This window comes from Hibiscus syriacus, unplaced genomic scaffold, assembly GCF_006381635.1.
Source record: "Hibiscus syriacus cultivar Baekdansim isolate YM2019G1 unplaced genomic scaffold, ASM638163v2 tig00011079_pilon, whole genome shotgun sequence".
NCBI classification, from domain to species: domain Eukaryota; kingdom Viridiplantae; phylum Streptophyta; class Magnoliopsida; order Malvales; family Malvaceae; genus Hibiscus; species Hibiscus syriacus.
In genome coordinates this window covers 976,830-997,803 of record NW_024062242.1, presented here as the reverse complement: position 1 = coordinate 997,803, position 20,974 = coordinate 976,830, and the positions used below count along the sequence as shown (strand labels likewise).

General features: G+C 34.4%; 1 protein-coding gene across 4 annotated transcripts; it reads right to left on the bottom strand.

Annotated features, from left to right (window-relative positions):
* Positions 1-650: 650 nt before the first annotated feature.
* On the bottom strand, positions 651-20,005 carry LOC120204594 (cyclin-dependent kinase D-3-like). Of its 4 annotated transcripts, XR_005523955.1 has the most exons (9): positions 19,721-19,909; positions 19,038-19,336; positions 18,848-18,956; positions 17,959-18,084; positions 16,224-16,334; positions 1,839-1,963; positions 1,475-1,765; positions 972-1,091; positions 654-778 (listed from the first exon to the last, which is right to left on the bottom strand). XR_005523955.1 is itself a non-coding variant. In XM_039204656.1 (8 exons), exons 1-8 carry the CDS (start codon positions 19,823-19,825, stop codon positions 1,034-1,036), a joined length of 1,224 nt encoding a protein of 407 aa, XP_039060587.1. In that variant the 5' UTR covers positions 19,826-19,909; the 3' UTR covers positions 651-1,033. The 4 variants fall into 4 exon arrangements, 2 of the variants coding, with proteins under 2 accessions (XP_039060587.1, XP_039060586.1); XM_039204656.1 differs by having other exon boundaries at positions 651-1,091; XR_005523954.1 differs by lacking the exons at positions 654-778; positions 972-1,091; positions 1,475-1,765; positions 1,839-1,963 and adding exons at positions 14,918-15,042; positions 15,236-15,355; positions 15,735-16,025 and having other exon boundaries at positions 16,099-16,334.
* Positions 20,006-20,974: the final 969 nt, after the last annotated feature.

The window sequence follows — 20,974 nt, the reverse complement described above, 5'->3', positions numbered from 1 at the left end:
TTAAGGCACCTAGAAGTCCTTTTCTAATATTTCTAAATAAATAAATATTTTATTTATAAATATATATAAATTATTTTTCTCATAATTATAATTTTGAAATAATAGGATTATAAATTAAATATATTTTGAATTTTTAAATTTCTAATAATAGAGACAATTTATAATTAAAAAATACCAATTTTGGGCGTTGTAGGGGTGTTAATCCTTCCCTAAACGTAATCGACCACGAATCCCTTTTTATTATTAAAAAGAAAGAATTTTTGGTTATAAATGCAGATCAGTTCATCTTTTAACTGATGTTTTCTTAAAAACTCTGTTAAAAGACAATTTTTAGGTATTCGACCTACCTGACCCAAAAGGCCGATGGCGACTCCCAAATTATTTTCAAAACCATTTATTCACATCACTTTTCCCACCAAGTAAAAAATTTATGCCCGGACGAAAACCGGTTACGACATAAATGTTTCCAATTAACCTTTTTTGTTCAAATAAATCCAATTTTGATAAATTTAATTGAAAACAAATAGAAAACAAAAGCTACTATTTAAAATAAAAATAAAATATTTTTAAAAATCAAAGCAATGTTTCTCCAATTTAATTTATAACACCACAATAAACAGTAGGTTGAGGTTATTCAACTGCACTCAAAAGAGATGTAAAAATAGAATTAGAATTACCCTTCAACATTCGGAAGTTAACACTAAGCAAGACTTGAAATTTAAAAACCCTCATGGCCCATTGCCTCCTCCTGCCACTCTTCACTCACAGCAACTCACAACTACAAAATCAAAACTCTTCGTCAAAATGTTTTAAGGACTCAGTTTATACATTCTTCCAAGAAAAATAAAATAAAATCCTCTGAAATTTCCATCTGTAACTGTTGATAAGGTCGATGTTAACGAATAGGAAGCCGAGTTTGTATACAGAGAGTATGGAAATGGGACTGCCCAGAGTGGTTAACAGAAGCTTACCATATAGGTAGCTCATAAATACCCACCCTGATTGAACACGATACAAATGCGTATACATTTCTTTAATCATTGTGTTGGAATTCAAGGTCAAGTTTCCTCTTCAGATGAGACCTGTCAGCACTGCATAACGACGACGAACGAATCAAATCGGTATTTTTTTTTACACCTAATTAATAACAAATCCCAGATATCTTGACATATGTGATACCATGTTGGATTTCATTACCTATATCTACTATCCTACGAGGACAAATGCTCTTTACCGAGCTTCATTACCTATATCTATCCTAGCAGTAATTCGTAAATGGGGGAGAAAAATCAACATGCAGCATGGGATTCTTCAAAACTTGCAGCATGGCAAGAGTGATTTGCTATCCATGTTCCAGATTTGTTTAAGAATACGATGAAGGATTTTGAATTGAAAGGATAATCTTAGATGAAGACTTAACCATGAAGGACAAAAAAACCATTATGACATAACCACAAAATAGCTATTGTCTTGCCTGTTAATTGTCGGTCTACTCAGAGGTTTTGACCCAAAGATTGAAAAATCTACTGACATTGGCACCTGTTCACTCTTTCCTGAAGGCTCACCCGCTGCCAGTCTAACTCCAACATGCTCATCAATCTTCTCCAGTTGGTTGGAATTACGATCTGGCATTACTCTCCTTGATTTTCGTGGTGGAGAAAGCACGGTGGGACCATCCTGGGGATTAACATCTGACGGGCGTGATTTAGGAGTAGGCCTAGGGAGCTTAGCTGGATCCGTAGGTAGAGGTGCAGATGAAAAGTACCTGAACAAAACAACAAACATGAGAGCCAAGATCCAAATGTTCGTTTTAGTTTTAATTAAAAAGTTCCAAATACCTGTGCTCTAATGCTTGCTGAGTTGTAATCCTAGCTTTTGGGTCATATGTAAACATTTTTGACAACAGATCTAAAGCATCATCACTGGCCATCGGAAACAATGAACGTAAAGGTGGTGCGGGAACATAGATGGGGTACATGAATATTGTCTGCATATATTTGGCATTTATGACATTTCCTTGCATAATCAAAGCAATATGTGTGCATGGTAGCCCAATAGTATCCATATCTCATTATTTTTCTGGTCATGGAAAGACCATTTGCATGTGTTCCACATATTCCACTGTGTACTTCTTCAATGATGCTTCTGGCTTCGCTGGTATTTAAACATCTCAATAGCATTTGATCATTGCTTCTTCTATACATAATCTCGCCATCAAGAAAATATCCAGCAGCCATTCTTCTCAAGGTTCTTTTATCAATTTCAGATGCATTTTGTGGATAACTTTGATTTTTGATATATTGCAGGATATCATAATACCATGGTTTACCATCTACCTCTTCTTCCACACTATAACAATGTGCAGGAATTTCATATACTTGCATTTTGATTGGCATCATATCAACTTTCTTAGTTGCCTGAAACATAGCAGCTAATGTAGCCAAAGCATCTGCCATTTGATTTTCTTCTCGAGGGAGATAATTGAAGGTGACTTTCTCAAATTCTTTCACTAATTTGAGGGTAAAATTTCGGTATTCCAACAATTTGGGATCTTTTGTTTCCCATTCTCCTCGTAATTGATACACCACTAACGATGAATCTCCATATATCTTTAGACATTTGATTTTTCTTTCTATAGCTGCTTTCAATCCCATGACACAAGCTTCGTATTCCGCCATGTTATTGGTGCAAAAGAACTCCAGTCTACTTGTAAAGGGATAATAAATATTTTCTGGAGAAATTAACATTGCCCCAATTCCTCGTCCCAAGGCGTTGGATGCTCCGTCAAAGTAAAGCTTCCAAAATGCAGATGCGTCATTTGTTCTGACTTCTTCATTCATGGATATGCACAACAAATCTTCATCGGGAAACTTGAAACTCAAAGGCTGATAATCATTCAATACACGACTGGCCAGAAAATCAGCTATGACACTTCCTTTTATCGCTTTTTGGTTGACATATACAATATCAAACTCAGATAATAACATTTTCCATCTAGCCATTCTGCCTGTCAAAGCTGGTGATTCCATTAAGAATTTCAAAGGATCAAGTTTGGATATCAACCAAGTAGTATGGTATAACATATATTGTCTGAGTCTTCGAGTAGCCCACACCAAGGCACAACATAATTTTTGTATTGGTGGATATCGAATTTCACAATCAGTAAATTTCTTGCTCAGATAATAAATAGCTTTTTCTTTTCTCCCAGATTCATCATGTTGTCCCAGTACACATCCCATCGAATTTTCAAAGACCGTCAAGTAGAGAATTAATGGTCTATCAGGCATTGGTGATACTAAAATGGGGGCATTGGATAAATATTTCTTAATAATATCCAAAGTTTCTTGACATTCATCATTCCAGACTTCAGGATTGTTCTTTCGAAGTAATTTGAACACTGGATCACATTTGTCAGTTAATTGAGAAATGAACCGAGATATATAATTTAATCTTCCCAAAAAAACCTTGAACCTCTTTTTTTTGTATTGGGTGGTGGAAGATCTTGAATTGCTTTTACTTTATCTGGATCAATCTCGATTCCTTTTTTGCTGACCACAAATCCCAAAAGTTTCCCGGAAGTTACCCCAAAAGTGCATTTAGCGGGGTTGAGCTTTAATTGATACTTCCTCAATCTCTGGAAAAGCTTTCTCAGATTTTGAATATGTTCTTCTTCAGTTCGGGATTTGGCAATCATGTCATCTACATATACTTCAATCTCTTTGTGCATCATGTCATGAAACAAAGTTACCATGGCTCTTTGATACGTTGCCCCTGCATTTTTCAATCCAAATGGCATCACTTTATAGCAAAATATGCCCCACATAGTTACAAATGTTGTTTTTTCCATGTCTTCAGGATTCATTTTTATCTGATTATATCCTGAAAAGCCATCCATGAATGAAAACCATGTGTGTCCTGCAGTATTGTCTACCAAGGTGTCTATGTGGGGTAATGGAAAACTATCTTTCGGACTAGCTTTGTTGAGATCTCTGTAATCCACACACATTCAAACTTTCTCATTTTTCTTTGGTACGGGAACAATGTTGGCTACCCATTCTGGGTATTTGGCTGCCTGTAGGAAACCTGCATTAATCTGTTTCATCACTTCCTCTTTGATATGCAACAACATTTCTGGCCTCATTCGCCTAAGCTTTTGTTGGACCGGTTTATATTCTGGATTGATTGGAAGCTTGTGTATTACTATATCTGTACTCAAACCAGGCATATCTTGATAATACCAGGCGAAGATATCTTTGAACTCTTGAAGAAGATTTATCAGTTCTTGTTTTATCTGGATTGTCAGAGTAGTACCAATTTTCACCTCTTTCATTTCTTCATCTGTTCCCAGATTTATAGTTTCAATCTCTTCTTTGTGAGGTAGAATTTGTTTATCTTCTTTTTCTACCAATCTTAATAATTCAGTAGGAACATCACATTCTAGTTCATCCTCACACCCATTGATTTCTTCCAGACATATAGGCTGCTCTAAAATTATCTCTTGATTAAATTTAGGAATAAACATGCTATTAACGTTGTAACACCTGCAAATTTAAGTCGGACATATTTACGAAAGAATATAGTAAATTTATGAAATAAATGTAAAAATGTAAGAAAATGTAAAGAATGATTACCATCTGAAAATTTTAAAGAAAATTTCTTAAATTTAATATTAGGTTAACATAATTTCCTTTACAAGATAACAAAAAGTTTTCATACTTTTGAGCTAAACATAAAGATTAGTTCTGAATATTACTCTGCGTTAATATTAAAAACTATAGGAAGGTCTTCAGTGGTCCAATTATTGAGTGTTTCTCCAGGAAAACATGGGCGAATCCTATCCAAGTATTTGCCAGTCTTGTTGTCATTCATGATCATGTTGATAAATAATCCATTCATAGCTTCTTCAACTATGTTTTAATCTTTCGTCAACTTTTCTTCTTTAAAGGCCTTAACAAGCTGTTGTTCTACATTAATTGTTCCCCCTGATCTGAATGTGGTCTTCAATTATGGGAAAGACATGTGTTCCCAAAGGATTTCTTTCCCTTTCAACCTTGCCTTTTTATCTTCACACCTTCTTTTCATCTCTTTGTTCTTTTGCTGAAAATTGGGCTTAAATCCAAGCCCAAAACGATCTTTCTTCATCTTTATACTTACAGGAACTGAAATCCCTTGAAGATTCTTTCCTAAACCTTTCCCAGCTTTAGCTCCGATGCCTAAAGTTTGTCGTACCGTCATCTTGGTGCAATCAGATAATCTAGGATATGGAATTTTGCTTCCTTCTGTAATAAAGGTTGCATTGACAAATTCAAGAGCTCGGAAAGAGCATTCAAGAGCATCATCATTGGTTTCAATATATGGAACATCACTTGTTATGGACGCAATGATTTCTTCTTCAGCTCCTACACATATTAGTTGTCCATCAACAACAAATTTCAATTTCTGATGTAATGAAGAAGGAACGACTCCTGCTGAATGAATCCATGGCCTCCCTAATAAACAATTATATGTAGGGTGGATGTCCATCACCACAAAGTCAATATTGTACACGACTGGTCCGATTAACAACGGTATTTCCATTTTCCCAAGCACCTCTTTTTTAGTACCATCAAAGGCTCGTACTACATTCTGATAACTCTTCATGTGTGATTTATCCACAGGCATTCTTTGAAGTGTGACTAGAGGCATCAAGTTGAGAGCAGATCCATTGTCAATCAATACTCCTGGCAAAACATGACCATGACAATGTGTAGTGATATTCAAAGCTTTTACTGACCCCATTCCGCCTTCAGGTATTTCATCATCCGTGAACGTTATGTAATTGTCAGCGGCTATATGTCCCACAATTCTGTCAAGTTTATTGAGGGATATATCTTCAGGGATAAATGTTTGATTAAGCATTCTCATCAAAGCATTTCTATGTGCTTCTGAATTCATCAATAGATCAAGAATAGAAATTCTCGCTTGTTGTTTATGTAGTTGTTCAACCACACTATACTCACTATGTTTCAGGAATTTCAAAAATTCTTGCGCTTGTTTTTCTGTTACAGGCTCATTGAATACTGGAGGGGATTCATCATCAAATACCTTTTGGGGTATTACCATGGCTTTTCCTTTTGCTTTCACTTGTTCTGAAGCATTGGATGTTTCGGGAGAGTAACATCTCCCACTTCTTGTAAAGAATCCGACTTCACTCACTACTTCAGATGTCGAACCCAGACTCTGTATTTTCTCTTCTGTTTTTTCTAGAGAAACAGATCCTCCTACCATTGAAACATTGGTAGTATAATTCCAAGGTACCCTACGGGTATCCTTGTATGGAAATGGTAAAGGAGTTGTGATAACTACTTTCGGCTTTGTTGGTGCAGGAATTACTGTAGATGATTTCACATTAATGATCACATAATCATTTGTTATTTGACTAGGTTTAGAATCCTCTGATGAGCAAACATCATCTTCTTTTTTCCCTGGTTCTTCTTCAAAAAATTCTATCTCTCTGCTATTCATCAATTTTTGCACCAAATCCCTAAACTCAAGACATAGTTGAATTTCATGCCCCTTCTCTTGATGATATTCACAATAATTCTTGCCTTCATTATGCTTTGGCCTGAATTGTTGTGGAATTATACCGGCTAAAGAGAGTTGTTGAAATACCCAAACAAAAGGAGATTTAATTTCAGAAATGTCAGTTTTTGTTTTCTTTCTGTTCTCTTCCTGAATTGCATTCACGTTTTTATCTCCATGATTTGGCAATGGATTATTTGATGTAGATGGTGAATTGAATTCCAACTTTCCAGTGTTGATCAAATTTTGAACCACCCTTTTGAATGCCAAACAGTTTTCAATAGAATGACCCGCAATTCCTTCATGGTAAACATAGTGTGCCTTTACATCATACCATGGAGGAAATGGTGGTAGCATGAGAACCAAAGGATAAGGCCATATGACATCTGCTTTTAACAGCGAATCATAGATCTCAGCATATGGTACTGGTAAAGGTGTAAAAGACAACCTTTCATTTTCCTTTCGAGATCCTCTGGACTCTGCTCGATTAGTGTTTGTTTCTTCTTTCTTAACCCTTGGCTGGGTTATTGTAACACTTTTCGATGAATCCTTGTTGTAAGAATTTGCATTGTTGACTTCATTCTCTTTTTTCTGGTACATAGGTCTTTTGGAACTAGACCCCTCATTTGATTCAATTTTGCCACTTTTCAAGACATTTTCAATGAGTTCTCCAGAAATGACCAAATCTGCAAAATTTCTGGTTGCATTCCCCATTAGATGATTTAAATAAGGAGCTTTCAATGTATGGACAAATATTACTGTGGCCTCTTTTTCTGACAAAGATGGTTGAACTTGGGCTGCTGTGTCACGCCATCTCTGAGCATACTGTCTGAACGTTTCGTTATTCTTTTTCTCCAAATTTTGGAGAGTCCATCTATCAGGGACCATGTCTGTTACGTGGCGGTACTGCTCTAGGAATGCTTTAGCCAGATCTTTCCAAGATCTAATGTTGGCTTTGGTCAATTGAGTATACCATTTTAAGGCTGGTCCTGTCAAACTATCTTGAAAAACAGTGAATTAACAATTTCTCATCTTTCACATATCCTGCCATTCTGCGACAAAACATAGTAATATGGGATGAAGGGCATGTGGTACCGTCATATCTATCAAATTCGGGAACTTTGAACTTGATGGGGAGGATTAGGTCTGGAACCAAACTCAACTCACTAGAGTCAAACCCATAGAATGATTCAAATTATTTCCACGGATTTCATTCGTTCTTCTAAGCTCTTGATCTGTCTGGTCAATTCTTCATTTACTTTTTCTTTCTCATTCAGCTCATTCAAATCTGGGATTAAATGTTCAGCATTAAAATCCCCTATTTTTACATCTGATATAAGTAGATTTTTGCTTGAAGATGCAGGATCCACTTGTCGATTTTCATGTGGTTTGGCTTCTTGAAATGCTGATGTGCGGGCATTGATTTGTATAGGTGTAGTACCAGAGTGATAAATTGGTTCTGGTGGAAAACCTAAAGGATACATAGGTTCTTGGTCGAAAGATACAGGATTTTCATGCATTTTTCCAATTATAGCCTGCCTTTTAAACATGTCTTCTATTTTCTGCATCATGCTGTCTTGTGAGTTTGCAATACTGGCTTCAATTTTCTCTAGCTTCATTCTCATTTCTGCTTGTTCTTTATTATGCTGTTCCTTAATACGTTGTATTTTATCCTCCATAATTCTCTTAGTAGCTTGTCTAGTACCGTAGTGGTGTTGTATTTCTCTTTTGGCCAGAATAACTGCGATTGAAAAATCTTTTGATATTATTTTTTCCAAATTTTAATTAATTTTTTATCTTAATAATAAAAATTATACATAAAGAAAATCATGAAATGAATAATGAATGTATGCAAAATGCATGTATGCAAAAAGGTATTGATTCCAAAAAGTTAACTGTCATAGAACAACTTTCATCGGCATACAAAAGTTTCTTTATAATAGTTCATAACTACAGATAAGGCGTAGCTTTCCTATTAAGCTCTATAATTTCTTTCATTAACCATGACACCTTCTTTCCGAACTTAGAAACTGGATCTACGTGATGCTCAATTATTTTAGCTTCAACAGCTAGTTCCCCAACATATCTAGCAACTTCGCTCATTTGTACCATGGCCTCGAATACCATATTACTTCTTTCTTCACTTCTTTCTACATAGAAATCAGTTGACTTTTGCCATTGTTCATTAGTTCCTTCGAGAGTTTGCTCTAACTCAGTGATTCTGACTTGACAATTGTACAGAGTTTTTTCAAGATCTCTAATACGTCTTCGCAGTGAAGCACTTTCCTCATTACTTTCTTTGAGATCATTAGGTCCTAGACGAACCTTTTCTTGAAATAATGACTCTTCAAGTTGCAAAATGTAAGCATTAAACTCTGCATTTTTGTTTCTAGACTGATCCAGATCTTCTTCAAGTTTTGTTCGTGCTTCTTGCGTTCTTTGATTAAGCTTCTGGATTTGAACATTCTTATTTCTGCATCTTTGCATCCAATTGCTAGCCATTTCTTGCTCTACCTCAAGTTTGGTGTTGAAATTCTTTCTTTCCAGCTCCCATTTTTCTTTTTCAATATTAGACTCTTTAATCTTTTGGCCTCTGACTTCAAGTTCGGCAATCAACTGGTTCATTTCAGATTCAAATCCCTTGAACATGATATTTTTCTCATCTTTAAATTTATCAAAGATGTCATTATTCATCTTTTCTAAATCTTTGGCTCGATCCCTTTCTCTTTGCATTTCATTCATGATTTCACGGTGTTCAGCTTTGTGTTTTATAATTCGCTCTCTTCTGTCAACCTCAAAATCTTCCATTTTTTGCTTTCCTTTCTCAAGGCTTTTGAGTAGACGGCTATTCTTTCCTTTCAGATCTTCAACTCGACTTTTCTAGATGTTCAATTCTCTGGTCATCTGTACTGTTGATTGGCTTGGTCCTGATGCTTTTCGGGATTTATATAACTCCTGGTAATCATTCTTTAATGTTATAAATTCACCATCAACTTTTTCTTTGTTTTCTCTCAACATTGCACATTGTGATGAATGAAAGTCAATGTCAACACCTAACATAGCTTTATCTCGTCTCATTTGCTCTAATTCTCTCGACCAGCCTTCTCTTTCTGCTTCAAACTCAGCTATCAGGATTTCAATCTCTGATGGAACCACCTTAATGCGATCTTCCATAGAGATATCCTCATTTTGATCTAAGAGAAGAATATTTTTATTTTTCCTGACAGATCTCCATTTCTCATAATCAGGAGTTAGCATTTCTTTTGCTGCTTTAGCTCGGATACAAAAAGTTGTTTTCCAAGCTGTAAAGGCTTCCATGATATTTCTTTTATAATTTTTGCTGTGGAATGTGAACTCAGATGAATGTAATCCAGCAGTGACAGGTACAAATTGACGACCTTCATACTGTCTTATGACCAGAAGTGGTGCATATCCAATTCCTCCCCACAATCCGAGCAGCATTATCCAATTGTAATCACCACATTTGTAAAAGAATTCTCTTTGGATTTGCCATGGGGCTCGCCAAACAATGTCATTGCTTTGCAGATTTCGAAAGACATTAATCCACATATCTTTCTTAATTTCTTTCGGCCATTCTTGCTCCAGAAATTCTTTTAATGGTGAGTAATCCGTATTAAAGCGCCGGTATGAAACCTTTTCTATCCTCCAGAAATGGCTACGGATCCAAACATATAACAATTGGGTACACCCTGAGAATCGTCCACCTCCTAGCTTTCTACAAGCATTTAACGATCTAAAAGTCTCTGCTAGAATTGCAGAAGCAGGATTAATCTTTTTTGGTAGCTGCTCAAACAAATCTACTACTGCAGTTTCAATATATCCCAATACTTTTGGGAAGATGACCATACCATACATACCTAGAGCAAATAGATCGAATCGTACTTTAGTGTCTGGATGACTCTGAATAAGTTCTTTAATGTTAGTCCAAGCAATGCCTTCGCTTTCGCCCTTTTGTTTTGTACGAGATGCCACCCATTCTTCTCGTACCCCGGCAATCTTTGCTAATTTAACTCGAAAGGGTTGAGTTTTAATTGACTTTGAATAGATTCGATTCTCCAAAGCCCCTTCTATATGTAGCAAAGTTGTGTACTCTTCAATAGTAGGGACCAAGTCCTCCTTATTGAGAGTGAAGCAATTGTACCCTGGATTCCAGAATTGAATTAGGGCTCGAAGTAAGTCATCATCAACTTCGACATAGAGCAAATATGGGATGTCTCCGTAAGTCTGATAAAACTGCAACTTTTTGTTTGAGTCCCAACTTTCCCAAATGCTTCGCAAATCTTGCATATCATTTCTTTTTAGCGAAACTGGAGCATAACTGGCCAAATCAGATACATAGTCATCTTGCAGACTGTCTCCTCCTTGTCTTTGTAAGTCCTCAGCCCACTGTCTTACTTCTGAGTTTAGAATTATTTGATTTGAACACTTTTTATCCATGGATGAAGGCTTTCCAATGAGACAATTAACACGAGGATCAATGCCTTTTATCCTGTATGATGCTATGCAAACAGAAAAAATAAAGAACACACAAAAAAGAAATGAATTAGTTTACATAATAAAGAAATTTAATAATAATATCTACCTAAATATCTTTATTTAAACATGTTTTTTCATAATTTAAATAATTTAAATTTACATGTAATTTAATCAGTAAGAAAATAAATAAATTAAAAGGAAAGTTAGAATTCATTTCTCCTGTGTGTACACCTATTTTGGACAAGATTTTGGCATGGCTTCAGATCGGAAGGATTTCTAGGGTTTATTATATGCAAGGTTTCAGATCTAAGAATAAAGGTACCCGAATTGTCCTTGTTAGTGCCCCCTTGGGCTGTTAACCCTCAATCCTAGTCCATCACAGACTAAAGTGGATCGAGTTCAATTCGAGGGGATACATTTCTCTATGCCTGACACGGAGAATAAATTCTCACGAAGACATAGAGCATATGAACCCCGAAAGTTACTTGCTAGGTCTGACACGAAGAATAAATTCTCACGAAGACGTCGCTTTCACTCCCACTTAAAAGGGACAAACTCAATTATAGAGCTTTATGTTATGCCATGCAAGTGTTGTGTGTGAGGAGAAATGTTCAAACCTGTGACAGAAAAAAAATAAATAATGAAATAAAATACTTGCAAATAAAATGAAATATTAATAAGAAAATATATAAATACTATGAAAATAATAAGTATATAAAAAATTTGAAAAGAAAGAATTATAAATTAAATATATGAATTTTTAATTTATAATTAATAGAGACAATTTATAATTGATTTTAAAAGTTTGATCATCCCTAGCGGAGTCGCCAAGCTGTCGTAACCGGTTTTCGTCCGGGCACGAAATATTTATTTGGCGAGAAAATTGATGTGAATAAATGGTTTTGAAAATAATTTGGGAGTCGCCATCGGCCTTTTGGGTCAGGTAGGTCGAATACCTAAAATTATCTTTTAACAGAGTTTTTAAGAAAACATCAGTTAAAAGATGAACTGATCTGCGTTTATAACCAAAAATTCTTTCTTTTTAATAATAAAAAGGGATTCGTGGTCGGTTACGTTTAGGGAAGGATTAGCACCCCTACAACGCCCAAAATTGGTACTTTTTAATTATAAATTATCTCTATTATTAGAAATTTAAAAATTCAAAATATATTTAATTTATAATCCTATTATTTCAAAATTATAATTATGAGAAAAAAAATAATTTATATATATTTATAAATAAAATATTTATTTATTTAGAAATATCAGAAAAGGACTTCTAGGTGCCTTAAGACAGCTCTTTTCTTCGATATTAATAAATATTAATATAATAATTTAAATAAAATTAAATTATAATTTTTTATAATATTTAATTTTAAAATACCAGAATAGGACATCCAGTTGTATTAAGACTGCCATTTTCTTCAATATTGAAAAATAAATATTAAAATAATTTATGGAAAAAATATAAATTATTATTTATTATATATATATATTTATATGACTACATAATAATAATAAAAATAATATTTAAATATATAAACAAGTAAAATTAAAACAATAAAAATACAATTAGAACTATATATTTAAAAAGCAGTAAAATAAAAGAAAATATTTAAAATTAGTGACTAAATTAAAATTAAATACCTAATTCATAATTAATTATTTAAAATTATAAGGGTTAAACATGCTATTTTCCTTATTTATTAATTTAGTGACTAAAATAAAATTATATAAAATTCGAATATCATATTAAAATAAATTAAAAATATAAACTCAGGATTAAAATATTATTTATTAAAATTAAAGGATTAAATATGTTATTTATCCTAATATTTATAAATACGGTTAAGGGCTAAAATATAAATAAATAAAATTTAGAGACCAAATTAAAAGGATTATAAATTTGATTTAGTGACTAAAATGTAAAGATTACAAGTTAGGATGACTGCGGACGGGATTTAATAAAAAAATTATACAAATAGCCCTCCCCAAAACGGCGTCGTTTGGGAAAGGCTATTTAAAGCCAGAAACGGCTGGCCCGAAGGGCCAACTCTCATTTCCCCGTTTTTCTTCTCTCTCAAACAGAGAGAGAGCCAGAGTTTTCTCTGGCTTCTCTCTAGCTTCCCTCACCGGAGGGAAGCCGGTCACCGGGCGGCAATCGTCTGTCGCCGTAATTCCCACCGCCGGCCACCGCATCCGGTGGCCGGAAAAATTTATTTTTACACCACAACGTAGATCGGACCGTCCTAATGACGGATCCGGTGCTCTTTTCTCCTAAATAGCTCCCGATCGGAGCAAATCTAAGAAAGTACCTTCGATTTTTGAAGGTTTTGGTGACGTTTGAAGAGGTCCGGCGGTCGTGGCTTCCTCGGTAAGCTTCTCTCCTTTCTTTTCTTTTGTTTTTGGTTGCTGTGTTGTGGGGGTTTTTTCTGTTCTCCGTTCTTCCTCTCCTCTTCCTTTTTTTTCTCTATTTTTGCTGGTTGTCGTGTGTTTTCCTTGCAGGTTGGGTGATGGCTTTATAGCCATCACCGGCGCTTGTCTCGGACCGGTCCTAAGGGTGGAGTTCGATGAGTCACCGAGCTATAGTAGTGACTCACTCTAGACTTCAACGTGTGCGGCTGCTCTGAGTCTTCTGGAGTCTTCATCGGAGGCGTGGCACTGGTGGAGCGTCGGCAATGGTGTTGGCAGCAGAAGAGGCGTCGCGTGGCCCTAGGGTTAGGAAACCCTAGGGCTTCCTTTGCTGGAACCATCTGGGCTGTTGGATCAAAGCCAGATCCAACGGCTGTGAGTTGAGGCGGCTGCTGGGATGATACAAACCCTAAATTAGGTTTAGGGTTTACTGTGGGCTTTTGGGTCCGGGCCACTGTATTGGGCCTTCAATTTGGGCTTGTAATTATTATTATATATTTTTTTATGTTATTATTATTTTTTATTTATTTATTTAATAATAATAATAATGTATATAATAATTATAATAATAATAAAAATGGGTAAAAAATTTAGTATCTTCAATAGCATTCAAAGAAAATGTGGTTTCTCGTCTCAGCAGCCACCTATCATCAACCATCAATCCTATCTTCTTCACCAAGCCTATGGAGGAGAACAACAAGCCAAGATATCACTGCATGCTTGGGTACATGCAAGGGAAACCAAACAAAAAGCTTGTGCTAGACCACTCTTTCCCTCCCTGCTCTTAATCTCAGATCATATATTCTTTAATTTGCACCTCTCTCCAAAGTGATGGTCACGAGCTGAATTTCTTATCGAAATTTTTTTTCTCTAAAGTTCCAGCTTAAAGAGCCCTTAACCTAATTTTTTTTTCATAAAAATTTTTAGGAACAATATTCTTATCTAATCATATTATAAGTGTATTCATTTATAATTTTTTAAAATATTTTAATTATTTAAAAATTTAGTTCATGATCAAAATTTATTTTTATATTATTATTTTTATGTGATTAGATCGATAATTTTACCACTAGATACCGGTTCAAATCAAACTGAGTTTCAATGAACTTAGAAAGCCGATTAAACCTACATGTAAATTGCACTAAAGTTGCATTCCACATGATATACACGATTTGTTAATTTTGTATTCATAAAAAGGTTTTTTGTTCAATATGATATACAAGAGGATGTTCAAACATTTCTTATCGTATTTAAATGTTTCCAATTAACCTTTTTTGTTCAAATAAATCCAATTTTGATAAATTTAATTGAAAACAAATAGAAAACAAAAGCTACTATTTAAAATAAAAATAAAATATTTTTAAAAATCAAAGCAATGTTTCTCCAATTTAATTTATAACACCACAATAAACAGTAGGTTGAGGTTATTCAACTGCACTCAAAAGAGATGTAAAAATAGAATTAGAATTACCCTTCAACATTCGGAAGTTAACACTAAGCAAGACTTGAAATTTAAAAACCCTCATGGCCCATTGCCTCCTCCTGCCACTCTTCACTCACAGCAACTCACAACTACAAAATCAAAACTCTTCGTCAAAATGTTTTAAGGACTCAGTTTATACATTCTTCCAAGAAAAATAAAATAAAATCCTCTGAAATTTCCATCTGTAACTGTTGATAAGGTCGATGTTAACGAATAGGAAGCCGAGTTTGTATACAGAGAGTATGGAAATGGGACTGCCCAGAGTGGTTAACAGAAGCTTACCATATAGGTAGCTCATAAATACCCACCCTGATTGAACACGATACAAATGCGTATACATTTCTTTAATCATTGTGTTGGAATTCAAGGTCAAGTTTCCTCTTCAGATGAGACCTGTCAGCACTGCATAACGACGACGAACGAATCAAATCGGTATTTTTTTTTACACCTAATAACAAATCCCAGATATCTTGACATATGTGATACCATGTTGGATTTCATTACCTATATCTACTATCCTACGAGGACAAATGCTCTTTACCGAGCTTCATTACCTATATCTATCCTAGCAGTAATTCGTAAATGGGGGAGAAAAATCAACATGCAGCATGGGATTCTTCAAAACTTGCAGCATGGCAAGAGTGATTTGCTATCCATGTTCCAGATTTGTTTAAGAATACGATGAAGGATTTTGAATTGAAAGGATAATCTTAGATGAAGACTTAACCATGAAGGACAAAAAAACCATTATGACATAACCACAAAATAGCTATTGTCTTGCCTGTTAATTGTCGGTCTACTCAGAGGTTTTGACCCAAAGATTGAAAAATCTACTGACATTGGCACCTGTTCACTCTTTCCTGAAGGCTCACCCGCTGCCAGTCTAACTCCAACATGCTCATCAATCTTCTCCAGTTGGTTGGAATTACGATCTGGCATTACTCTCCTTGATTTTCGTGGTGGAGAAAGCACGGTGGGACCATCCTGGGGATTAACATCTGACGGGCGTGATTTAGGAGTAGGCCTAGGGAGCTTAGCTGGATCCGTAGGTAGAGGTGCAGATGAAAAGTACCTGAACAAAACAACAAACATGAGAGCCAAGATCCAAATGTTCGTTTTAGTTTTAATTAAAAAGTTCCAAATACCTGTGCTCTAATGCTTGCTGAGTTGTAATCCTAGCTTTTGGGTCATATGTAAACATTTTTGACAACAGATCTAAAGCATCATCACTGGCCATCGGAAACAATGAACGTAAAGGTGGTGCGGGAACATATTGGTATTCTACATAATCAGGCAGGTATATCATATCTGGCCACTGAGAGTATGTCGGTGTTCCAAAGGCTGCAAAGATCTTTCCTAACTGATCGATGTCACTTGTACCCTATTTAAATGGTAAACATTGAACCAAAGAAAATGATAAAATATACCAGGAGTGGAACTTCAAATTAAAGTCACAGAACATAATGGAAAGAAGGAAAACTGAAATGACCAAACACATATAAGCTTGTTAAAACCTACGTTATGCAAGTTCAGAGGTGAATTTTGGATATGGATATGTGTTCAATACGTGTATGCTGAACTTTTCCATACATTGGGATGATCACACCCCAATACCCTTATCTAATATGTGTTGGACACAGGTAGTTTAAAAATGAAAGAATCTTAAGTAACAAAGGTCAAATGACTACCTAAATATCTTTTTCACATGTTACAATGACAATAAGTTCAACTAAACTGGAAAATAGTCAGTACAGTGATAATCCTAAGTAACACCAAACTGCAAATCAAACATTGCTCATAACATTATCTGACGAAAAGTTCTAGCCTAACACACAACATGGCAAAGGGAAAGCAGAAAGCAGGGTTGATAAAGAAACTGATAAAATGAAAAACCATTTCAAACCACAATGTTTGGTTTGGTTTCTGTTCAGTTATCATTGGATTCGGTTTGGTTATAATGAAATACACTTGGTTTGATTTTCAGTTCATAAATAAAAAACCATAATTGTTTTAACTGAATCAAATCCTATTTTATTTAATTTTAATTATTTTCTAGTTTTTTATAATATTAATATTTATAAATTAGCAAACAAATAATAGATTTTAAAAAACGGTCAACTAAACCTATGCAATTTGGTTCAAGCCGGTTCATGTTGGTTAGGTTAGTTGTGGCATTTGGATTGGTTTGTGCACATTAACTGTATCTTTTTTCCAAAACCGAACCAAATCACTATCATTCCCAACTCTCAAATTAGCTAAAGATAAGACCGATCAGAATAAAATATAAAAGGTGTCAGAACAATGCATACAACAAGATTTCTGATGAATATCTCACAAGCTAGTACAGAAATATCACACGCCAGACCAAGAATTTTTGCTTCATAAAACTAAAACCAAATCCTTATCAAGCTTAGCCAAGCCATCTACAATTAGTTTTAAAAGGATCTAATTGATGATCAACAAGATTTGATAAACCAAAAAAGCAAACTTATGTTTTAAACATGCATTCCATACAATGTTCACATTTTTGACAAATTTGAAACCTATCATTGTCATCGTTAAACAGCCTGCAATACTTTTTTATCTGCTAGAGAGACGCGTGTTGATAGAGCATTGCACCAGGTGCCCATTCTAACCTGATCCTTACTCGAAAAATACCATGAAAAAGCCTAAGAAACCAAACAAGTGAACATTCTTTAGGGAACTAAAAAGAAAATTAAGTCACCAACAGTTGAACAAAAACCAGATAAAAATCAAGGCGTAAGTGGCCATATTTTCCAGCATTATAAGCAATAACTCATAAAGATGCTAAATTAGCAAGGTCTCATCGTAAAAGAAGAAAGCTGAAAAATGAGATCCAATCATCACATACCATCATTCAATTTTAAAAAAACTCATATAATACAGCAGGAATATAAAAAACTTAATCTATAACTTGATATCATGCAAAGATCAAAACAAGATAAATCTAAAACTGAAGAACTTTGACCATATGCTAGGTTCACCTGCAGAAATGGTCGTCGGAGGAGAAGTTCAGCAAATATACAGGCAGCAGCCCAAACATCCACACCAGCACCATATTGCTTGGTACCAAAAAGTAATTCAGGAGCTCTGTACCATCGAGCAAAGACCTATTTATAGTTTCATGAACTGACAAGTAAGTTAAATCCAAAAGGATGGATAAATTTACAGCTTCAAATTGAAAGGTGAGAAAAACAAATCAGAAGACAATTATCCAGAACCAACTGCAAAATCAATAACTTTTCAAAGAGAGGTCAATAGCCATGCAAATAAATCAAAATGGCAGGTTTCAAAGTAAAATATATATATATGTATATATATATATATATATATATGCAATATCAAGAAAAGAACAAAAAAAATTAGATGGACAACAAGTCTTGTTGATCCTATTGGTGTCTCTCCGCCAAATCAACTACATTGGCAGTTTTGCTTTAAAATACTATAATAATGACAGTAAAAGCTGATGACACAACAAAATAATGGTTATAACACAGGATATCGATAATATTTACTACAATACAGCATGCATGTTTTGTGTACACAACCTAGTTCCTGCATAACTAATCAAGCCAAAAATGTAAAATACAAGAAGTTAAAACTGAAAACAAGAACAAAAATAAACCCAGTTTTTAAACTTGTAACACGGAAACATAGAGATTGCAGAAAACAGGGAGTTCTGGTTAGGAGTATTATCTCCGAAATGGTAGGAAGTTAGCACTGCCACTAAGTACTCTAATTCCTAGCAGAAAATACTGATTCATGATTCAAAAAATTTTAAAAATTATGGGGAGCCAAAAGATGCTATTCAAATCACCAATTAGTCAGTGTACTGTTAAAATTGAAAACACCACTTAACAGCTATAAGCTTACCTGGTGAGTAAACCTACGATCTGGGCTGCCAAATATGCGTGCTAAACCGAAATCTGCAAGTTTAAGTTGTCCATTGGATCCTATTAGCAAATTATTAGGCTTCATGTCCCTGTAAAGCAAAATATCAAGTAAAGCAATTTAGAAGGCCACAACCACACAAAACTAGGCTAAGGGCAAACTGAAACAAGACCTGTGTAAAACCCATTTCTTGTGGCAAAAAGCAAGCCCTTTCAAAGTCATCTGAATGTAGGATTTGATGTCAGCTGGTGAGAGGAATATATTTCGATCTCGAATAACAGCTTCAAGGTCGGTCTCCATAAACTCAAACACAAGATGCAAATTACCCTTGTGCGGGAATGCATCTGTTAACTCAATTATATTTGGATCTTTAAGCTCCTTAAGAAGTTTAATTTCTCTGAGTGCAGTAAAATTCACCCCTTCTTTCTGCTTCCCAAGCCGAATTTTCTTAATGGCAACTGTCTGTCCTGTCTGCAGTGGACGAAACAAGCAAAAAATTGCACTTATAACAGTTGAATAAATTAATTTAGTTTTATACACAATTACTTAGCGATTTGGTTGAATTAGATTTCGTTTTCTAATTCTCTTTTCTTTTCTTTACTTTAACTTTTTGGTGCGGAGGCAAAATAGCAAAATCCCCATCTAAAGTAAGCCTATAATCTCTCAGTTAAGTGACAAATTTTCTATTAACAAAAAATTGATAGCAAATAAACTGAACTATTTGATCCTTACAACTACTCTAAGAGAGAAAAAGGAGAATTGTGTATTGCATTTATACTATCAAAAGCCTAATTGTTCTATCTCCGAACTCAGTTTCAAAAAAGAATATAAAGGAAGAAAGATATTTAGGGTTACCTTAGTATCAATGGCTTTGTAGACAACACCATAAGTACCTTCACCAAGAACCTCGCGCTTCAAGTATCTATCCGCCACTTTCTTCGACGGATCCGTTTCTGTCATTTTCCCCCTTTCTTTTTCTTTATGTATTCTTTAATCTATCAGAATTTTCACAATGCATTACTTGTATTCTTTTCCATTTCAGACCTTAAAACCAGATTTCAAACCCAAAATAAGAGAAGAAGGAATAAAATGTGAGTAGCTTTTTTCGAGCTCCCAGCTCTGGATGAAGAGAAAATCGGAAATAAATGGAAAATCAGGCAAAATAAGAGAGATTGGTAAACAGATGAATTTTGAAGAAAAGATCAATTTGATTGAAAATTACTAAAAATATATATTTAATCTAAAAAGAAAAAGGAAACATAATCCTGGATGAAGGTACTCTCATGAGGAAGAAAATCAGCGGTGAGCAAGAAGAGAAACATATCGGCAAGTACTCTTAGACCAGGCGGCCTCGTTTGGATTCAAACGTACGAACGTTGCGGCACGTTTAGCATCAAATTGTGTACAATCGCACTGCGCCTGGCATTTAAGTGGCCACGGGCCACAGTGAAAAGTTTTCATCACAACGCACCTTGTTTTTTCTACTGGTCCCTAAAGGCCCAGTCAAAAATCTCAAGCGACATTTGCAGCTTCTTTGTCCTTCTTACCCTTTTGTCGACTGTTTTTCTTTTGTAGTTTTAGATTTTTAATTAGTTTTAAAAATAGTAAATAACTCGATATTGAGATTTGATTAATTAATTATGTAAAATAAACAGTTATAAATAGATAAAAACTAAGGCAAAATAATATATATGAAGTAATAACCGACGCTCAATTGGTTTAGTAGGAAGAAGCATAAGTAATGTTAAGAGTTTAAATCTTGACGTTTGTGAATAAAATAAATTAGATTAGGAGGGTCGTTTTCGCTTTTATAGTACCAGATCTGAATTAGTCGATTAACAAATTAAATATCATTGATTATACAATATATATTTAAAGTAATAAGTAATTGAATATTTGAAATTAAATATAGGGCAAAATATTAGATGTTATTTGACTAAATTAAAATGATCTTTTTGCACTTAAATATACGATTAATTTTCATATAAAATAATATGACATTTTTTCAAGTAAATATAATTTTAAATTTTAAGATGTTAAATAAATTAAAATACTATATATAAAAATATAATTAAAAAATCAAATCTTAAATTATGTAAATATATAATG